This window comes from Zingiber officinale, chromosome 5A, assembly GCF_018446385.1.
Source record: "Zingiber officinale cultivar Zhangliang chromosome 5A, Zo_v1.1, whole genome shotgun sequence".
Lineage (NCBI taxonomy): Eukaryota > Viridiplantae > Streptophyta > Magnoliopsida > Zingiberales > Zingiberaceae > Zingiber > Zingiber officinale.
This window is the reverse complement of record NC_055994.1, coordinates 129797417-129805920: the sequence shown is the minus strand read 5'-3', so window position 1 is coordinate 129805920 and position 8504 is coordinate 129797417. Positions and strand designations below refer to the sequence as shown.

Here is an 8504-nt window from a genome sequence, read left to right as displayed (position 1 = left end):
GGCGGCGACCACTAGCGAAGTGGTGTAGAAACACCGCTTCGAAGTCCTTGAAGTTGTGGATTGACCAGTTCAGCAATCTCTTGAACCAATGTTGTACTAATCTTGAGAGGGTGGTGAAGAAGACCTGACACTTCACCCTGTTGGCCGCATTGTCGAACTTGGCCAAGTGGTCATTCGTATCAGTAGTTCCGTTATATTCCTCGATCGCCAGCGGGGTATAGTACTTCGGCAGAGGGTCGTCCAGAATCCCCTGCGAGAATTGTTGATTAATCAGCTCGGGTGAATCATCGTCCCTTGGTGCCTTCCCCTTTCTTGCGTCTCGAATGGGTGCGTCGTCCGAGGAAGACCCCGGTCCTTATCCGCTCGGCCCCTTTCCTCCGATGGAGTCTAGAACAATGCTCGATGAAAGGGGATCGGCGCATTGGGTATCTCTCCATATGTGCCAGTTGGCTTCTTGTTCTGTCCCCGTCTCCATATTTTGCCCAGTCTCCATATTTTGCTTGGTGCCCTGCCAATGATGTCGCAGGGCTCATGCGCTTGGCGCTCAGCCAGCACTTGTTGTTGTTGTTGTCCATTATCATTGTCTCTCGATCGGGCTTGTATAAGCATATCGAGCTCCTCCTTTGTCAGCGTCACCGTGGTGAGTTGTCCAGCGTCCTCCATCTTCTCATTTCAGATGCAGGCTACGTTCCCACAGACGGCGCCAAAATGATCCTGTCTGAAAACGAGAGGGTGGAAAGCTGAAAATGAGAGGGTGAAAAGCTGGGGATGTGACTACTGTGTTGATTGGATGTAGACAGCGTCCTGCTCTGCAAAACAAGTAACGTTAGTGCCGAGACAGGGAAGGGGTCCCCGACATTGGCCCTCCGACGCTCAAGTTAGTCACTGGAAGTGTAGCAGAAGGTGGAGCAACAGTAACACAAGTACAAACAGTAATAACGCGTACCTTTGCTAGTGCTTGAACCTCCCTTTATATAGAACCCTAGTAGGTGATGTGCATGCCTCTCGAGGCATGAGCACGTTCTACAATGTGTCATATGAAAAGACTTGTTAGGAAAGCACTTCTGACACCATATTTTAACAGAGTATGCATATCCCTGACAAGACAGTAGAAGCTTCCGTCGTATGATCCGTCTGTCGACCATGCCTCATGTCAGTGACACTATCTCCCAAAAGAATATCGAGAGATATAACAATGATCCTGCTACTTGGTCGAGCGAGGTAGTCGTTCGGCCGGGACTCCTTCACTCTGTCGGCCTCAACTGCTCTCCCTTGTGGTGACTAGACATAGTAGCTTGTCCCTCCCGATCGGACAAGCTCTTCGGTCTCCTCAGCGTCCTATCGCTTCGCACTAAACATCTGCCTGTCTTACCATATTATCCCGAGCTAGACGATGGCCCACTCAGACACTGATTGACTCGATCGGCCATTGTAGTCTCTTGTCAATTGGGCACTGATTACCCCAACTGGCTCTATATCGGTCGTTGTAGGCGAATCCTTAATTTGATACTCTAGCGTTGATGATCTTGATTTTGATCTCCACCTCGACAGTTAACTTCGTACTAAATGAGCCCTCTTTTATTGCCGCATCAACGACCAAGGCTGACTGTGATTTTATAGTCAATTGATAATAATTTTGCGATCAAATTTGATTAGGATTTCGTGACCAATTGATGCCTCAATTTTGTGATTGCTCAACAAACTCAACTATAAGCGGTTGTTAGTCTAATAGAATATGAAGGTAGAAAACAAAAAATATTTTGAGAAATAAATGTATTTGTGTGATTTAGATATTTATAAAAATTAGGTGCGTGATTAGATTACCATACAAGTTTTTTTTCTTAATTATAGCAGAATTGAAATAAGTTCTTCACTAATCTATTTATCGCTAATCAAATTTTATTTAGTCCCAAAGTTCGTCCTCTACTAATAGGTGTCATTTAATAGGATGCTTAGTTTAAGTATTTCGTCACTTTTTTATTTCTCATTATTTTGTTAGTCTTTTACTTATTGCTTTATATTTTCTTTAGACTTTAGTTATTGCTGAAAAAACATGTATAAATTTATCACTATCGGTTGGCAAATGGGAAAATTGGTTGGATGGCATGGGAGTGGGGAACTTTATAAATTCCCAAAGTTCTTTAGACTATATTTATTCCCAAATTTTGACCTCTCGCTCACGGCGCCACCATTCGTCACCACGCAAGGTGACCTCTTGCTCGCGACGCCACAAGCCACGCGAGATCGCTTCCTCTAGTAGAGTCATCGACTCCACGCCCAAGGTTGTCAGACGTAAAGTTATCATTTCATGTGGACTCAGTTGGATCAAATTAAAGCAAGTAGAGAGTTTAGAGGAGGAAATAATTTTCCATATAATTTGGACAGATAAAAAATAATAAAAATTAGTCATCGAATTCGCAATTCCTTCTGCCTAGTTAGTAAATAAAAGAAAATAGCTCATATATTGAAAAGATGAAAAGAAAAGTAAATAGAACGAAAATTTTTCACAAGAATCTTTGTTTATAATTTATATTTTCTCCTCCCTAATAAATAGAATTTAAAAGAAATATGAAAGAAGAGAGTTCGAATTTAGATTAATATTTTGAAAATAGACGTTCATAAATTATCCTTCAAATTCAGCGATAGATGAATTAAAGAAAAACAGTCTATCTAGAATTAATGGGATAAAATTTGAATATTTGAAATATAAAAAATTCTTCAAGTCTGAAAGTCCTTTTTTTACCCATCAATTTTTTAGTACGAGTGACACAAGAATCTGACTACCTAGGATCACTTTTTAATGATCATACAGTACAGTTCCGACCAGGTGAACTATTAACACAAAATGGACAAGCAACTTTTTTTTTATTTTTTTTTGGAAGAGTCAAATGAAAAACACAAAATTCTCTGTTCTTCATTGTTTTTTATGAACTATAAATATATTAAATAGAACCAATCCAAAAAAAAAAATTATAAAATTACAAAAGATGCGATTCAATCAATCAATATTTAGTAGAAGGAATCAATTGCTTTGACAGCTTTTGTGAAGATTTTGCTGATTAAGATGCTTCAATGAAGAAAAAAAACTAGGTAGATGATAGAAACTTGAATTTTTTGGCCACAAGATACAACAATTATTCAAGTGAAAACAAGAATATAGAAGAATAAAAATCCAGGAAAAAAAAAGAAGAATAAGAAAGAGGAGGAGAAAAAGGAGATGCGAGCTTTGGGTTTTGGAGCACTCTGTGCGTGATTTTCACTAACCTTTTACAGTTTTTTGAAGATTTTATTGCTTCAAATCTTCTAAATTTGAGGTTTTGATAGGTTTGGATTCCAGATTTGGTGGTGGAAATCCTTGCCGTAAATCTCCGGAGCTTGAATCTGCTGCTGCTCCAGCAGAAATTGTTGGCTCTGCTGCCAATTGCTCAGGCAACTCGCGGCGAATTGGGTTCCCGCCCCGAACGGAGCAGTCTGCGCCGGTTGCAACGGCGGGGGAAGCGCGCCATGGAGGTACTCCAACCACTTGAGCTCCTCTCCCTCGCCCTCGCCTCCGAGCTGGGCCTGGATGTCCTTGTCGGACGTCGGCAGGTCAGACCATGGGAACATCCCCCCGCCGCCGCCGCCTCTGCTTTCCTCCACGACGCTGCGGCGGCCGCCGGCGAAGCAATCCGCCTCGTACCAGCTCCCGATGGAGGCGCCGTCGAGGCACGCGGGCGGATGCGTCGGAGCCGCCACCGAGGTCGAGAAAATCGAGGTGGAGACCGCCGCGGCCGGCATTGCGAGGTCATGGCTGGGCCAGAGTAGGTGGCTTTGGACGACGCAGTCTGCGGCGGCGAGGCCGAAGGGGAAGAACCCAAGCGAAGAGCGTCCGCTCGAGGCCGCAGCCTCGTGGCCCACCAGGAACTGGTCCGAGAACACCTCTTTCCCCGGCCGCGACGTGATGCTCTCTTCCGCCGCCGACGGCGTCAGCTGCTCAAGCAGCCCCCCCGCCTCCGCGTTGGCCGCCACGGGGACTCGGGGGTCGCTCGACGCGCCCGAGTTCTTCTCGCTGCTAGCCACCGCGCTGTCGGCCACCGGCTGGTGGGTGCTGGGATCGATCCCTCGCTGCTTCAGCTTCTTCTTGATGCACGAATTCCACAAGTTCTTGATCTCGTTGTCCGTCCTCCCCGGCAAATGCGCCGCAATCTTCGACCACCTGAAACACAATCCCCCTCCGCCATCAACAAAAAAAAAAAAAAAAAAAAAATCAACCCTTCGCCGCCGCCGCCCCCGCAGACGACGACGAGGAGGGCGACAACGACTCGCGATCTCAAAGCTCAAGTACCTGTTTCCCAGCACGGCATGGAGCTCAATTATGAGTTCTTCTTCTTGCTGCGAGAATGTACCTCTCTTGAGGTCAGGCCTCAAGTAATTAATCCACCTCAACCTGCAACTTTTCCCACACCTCTGGAGCCCTGCCATGGCATGCCATTCGTCGAGCGAGCATTAAATCACCCAACCTAGACCAAACTAAAACAAGGTCGCACCTAACTAGTTACCTGCTAGCTTGGGAACCGAGCTCCAGCAGCCATGGCCGTACTTGGTAATGTGTTTGATGAGCTTCTCATCTTCCTCAGGCGACCAGAGGCCCTTCCTGAGCTTCTGCTTGTAGCAGCAGGAGTGCCCACCCATGCCTGACCAGAAGCTGAGAACCAAGCGGCGGCGGTCAGCGTATATAAGCGCCTAGCTAGCAGTAGTGCAGCACAGACTTTCTCTGATTCTCCACAAACCTTTTCCTCCCTCGCTTTCTCTTCCTCCCTCTTCCTCTTTTAAAGTGGGAGGAAAGAGGAAAGCAGTTGCTATCTGTGTCGTTTTGCATGTGAGCTTTTGAGGTTTTTTGACCACACGCCGAGGGAGAGTAAGAAGACAGTTGCAGCAGGTCTCAGAGACGAGAATTGACATTTCCTCGAATTCCTTTCCATGGCGCAGCAGTGAATCTTCTGCCCGTGATGGTAAAACGCCTTTCCTTTTGTTTTGATCGCCTTTTCCGTTGGAAACTTCCAGGAAAATTGTTAGAACCGTAGTCGATAAAAATCGCTCTCGTTCAATTCTCAAGAGATCGACGGGGATCGACACGAAAACATGAAACTTTATAGAAAAGCTCGGAGGAGTCGTCGGAGTGATGTGGATGCCAGAGAGAAGTTAAAGCGCCCTCGGATAAAGGGCAACCACTGCAATGAATATTCCATCGAAGAGAGTGAGACTGTGGACCTCGCGAATTACCGAATGTTTTTTTTTTCTATTTCAGAAGTGAATTCGGAGACGAGGATCTGGCGGAGGCGGACGTCGAACACGTCCAGATCGAACAGCAGAGAAAGGCGCGACGCAGGACAGAGCCACACAGTTCAGTCATTAGCTAGCAATCAGCGAGGGGGATTCACTTGACATCGTTGCTGTTGGACGAATTGAGGTCGACGGACCGGCGTGCGTGGGCCAGCGGCACGTCCGGTGGGAGCCGCGCGGGACTCGGTGGCGCACGTCGAAATCGGCGGACGAGGCCGCGGTGGGTGCGGGGCTAATCACAGCTACAGGCGGCGGCGGCAACGCAAACGGGATTTAATGTTATTTTTATTAATTTCGGGGGGCGATGTGCATGTTGCCGCGACAGCACCGCTCGGCTTTTCTTTTTTTTCTTTCTTTCTTTTTTATTCTTTCCTTCTTTTCGGAGTCAAAGCATCCGAAATGCTCCGATCCGTTAGCTCTCTAACCATGGACGGTCAGATCGGCCGGAAGGAAAGCATATTCGAAATTCTAAGCCGTCCCTGTCCGGCTGCGTTGCACAACGCAAGTAAATATAAATAAATAAATAAATAATTGTATTTTTATACTAAAAATTAAATTTTATTTAAATGAAATTGATTATTGGCATGATTCTCTTCCATCTAGCATTCTCGTAAATTATACATTGCAATTGAAAAAGGTAAAGAAATATGATATTTTAATAATTGAATTTAAGAGGTTAAAAAAGCTTAAGAGATCAAATAGTTTGCGTCAAAGGTCAACAAAAAATATCAATTAGCTAGCCTTCTTACATTAAATTTTGATGCTTATCTTCTCACAAGGTCCCCTACTCAACAGTCTCTCGGCTGTTTTTATTTCAAGCTTGATATGCAAAATAGAGAAGGTCTTTTTTTTTTCTCTCTATGAATAATGTTTGACGTGTAGACTGACTGACACACTCGACTGTACAGGTGCAATGAAAATACAAGATTATTTAATTTTGACAGGGACAAGTTTACAAACTAATTTTCAATGATTAAGCAAACAAATTACAGTTGACTTGATTTGTTGAGAGTTCAAAATTCAATCATATTAACTAGCATGGTTTTCCACTAAGCAAAATATTAATGTTACTTGTGATATTCTGATATGCTTAATTGGAATTAGGGACCGGCATTAATCATTCTTTAATTAACACAGCCAACCTCGTGCATGATTCTTGAGGCACGTGCAATTTTAGCCCCAGCAATTATACATCCAAAAAGAAGTCAATAATTAATTAGTTAAACTAAATTAACGAATGTTAAGACAATAAAATAAATATTAATTAGTATTCTGCTAACAGACACTATACTTTCGTATAATTATTATAATATATATAATTATATTGCATGATAATAGTTGGGCCAAAATATTTTTTTAATGATTTTTAAAATATAATATATAGCAGATAAGTGTGGAGTTGAATATTTTTGTTAGGGATATAACAAACAGTGGTGCAGTAATTTATTGTTTGAGATATTTAACAACTCAAAATTAAGGAAATAATTTAATCAGCCCCCTTTAACTTTTAGTTATTTTTTTAGAGAAGTGAAAAAAAACATAATTATAAATAATTAAATGAGTTCATTTTCATTTTATGAAATCCCACTTGGACAATACGAAGACAAATTAAAAGTGATTGGTCCATCATCCACTATAAAAGCAGGAATCAATAATGGTGATAATTCATGATTATAACTCCAAAATTTCTTCAAAAATGATAATATATACATATATTACTTTTGAACTGATAAATATTTATAAAATAATAAAATTCAATTAATAGTAACTCGTAAGAGCGTCTAGAATCCAAACCTAGAAAATGTATTATTATATATTAAGTTCACTATTTAACCTTAATAAATTATAATTAGGCTTGTCCGCCGACAGTGGACAAGGAGAAAAATCTCATTACAGGGAATGGCCCACCTCCATGTGTTGTAGACTCACGCTCCTCCATCATGCAATTAATTAAACGATATTAAGCCCACCGAAAGCTACTTAATCAATAATTTTCAATAATTTGATGAGGTTTGGCAATTCACTAAACACAATTACTCTTTCTAATCGAATTTGTGGTCGTTTAGATCGAATTCGTGAAGGTCTATATATGTATTCAAGATGAACAAATTTTCATATATATTTTACTTTATTTTAGATGTAGTATTTTAGTTTTTACTAGTGACAAATATTCGAGTTGGGTTCGAGCGTGCTTTAGTGAGGGTAGAACTTGACTTGTGTGATCAATAGCAATCGACCTCGCGAGGAAGCAAAGTAGAATCAATCAATAGGCGAGGTGTTTTGAGGTAGGAAGGAGCTAGTGCCCTCGAGAGCACCTAAAAAGTTGGATTTCACTCTAAATTTTTTCCAAGTTTAGATCTCCTGAGTTGCCGACTCATCAACTTCTTCTATTGCTGACCCATCGAGTTGCCGACCTACGAACCTCCCGAGTTCTTGGCATACAGCGGTTACTAATATTAAAAGATATAGTGGTTACAAAAGACACCGGAGGTTGTCTCTCCTACTCAGGGTCATGGTTCTTTATGCCCTAGTGGATTTTTACTGCCGCGTCATCGTGGTTAGATTTTCATACCGGAATAATAGTATTCCTCTCTTTTTTTAAGTCTCCCATTAATTGTTGTTTTCTTCCCCTTTTCCAATCTAATATCTGATGCTACAGCTACAAATCTCCGGAAAGAGAGACTGAAAAATCACTGTCTCGGCCAAAATTATTGCAAGTATCATTGTACGAGGACTCTGGCCTGCCACGAAAGCCATCGTGGACTGACTTCGCCACAAAACCATTAGCGATGATCTCGATCCTTTTCTTTCTCTTTTACAAAAGGCGATCGATCGATTTTGTTCTGATGCTCAATTTTATAAATTTTCCCACCCAGAAGAAATATTATTCATGCGCGTAAGCAATCCTGATCATGCAAAAACTGATCACGTAAACCATTTCCTCCTCTTCTTCTTCTCCTGTGAATCACTGATCATTATTAAAAGTTCTTTTAAAAATAAAAAAGAAAAAGAAAAATAAAAGAGAGAAGAAAAAGGAGGAGGGGGAGGGTGTGAATGGATGGATGCGCGTTGTCGTGGTCGCGGCATTGATGAGGAGGTTGACGCAGGTACAGTGACGTGCCCTCCATCGAATTGAATATGAATGATAGTAAATTAAAGCGACGGGATGGACGACAGAACAA

At 42.4% G+C, this 8504-nt stretch overlaps 1 protein-coding gene across 1 annotated transcript; it reads right to left on the bottom strand.

The window, feature by feature from the left end:
* Positions 1–3073: 3073 nt before the first annotated feature.
* LOC121981756 lies at positions 3074–5368 on the bottom strand. The gene is made up of 3 exons (XM_042534458.1): positions 4539–5368; positions 4325–4454; positions 3074–4195 (listed from the first exon to the last, which is right to left on the bottom strand). The coding sequence occupies exons 1-3, from the start codon at positions 4669–4671 to the stop codon at positions 3304–3306; spliced, it is 1155 nt and encodes a 384-aa protein (XP_042390392.1). The 5' UTR covers positions 4672–5368; the 3' UTR covers positions 3074–3303.
* Between the last annotated feature and the right edge of the window lie 3136 nt (positions 5369–8504).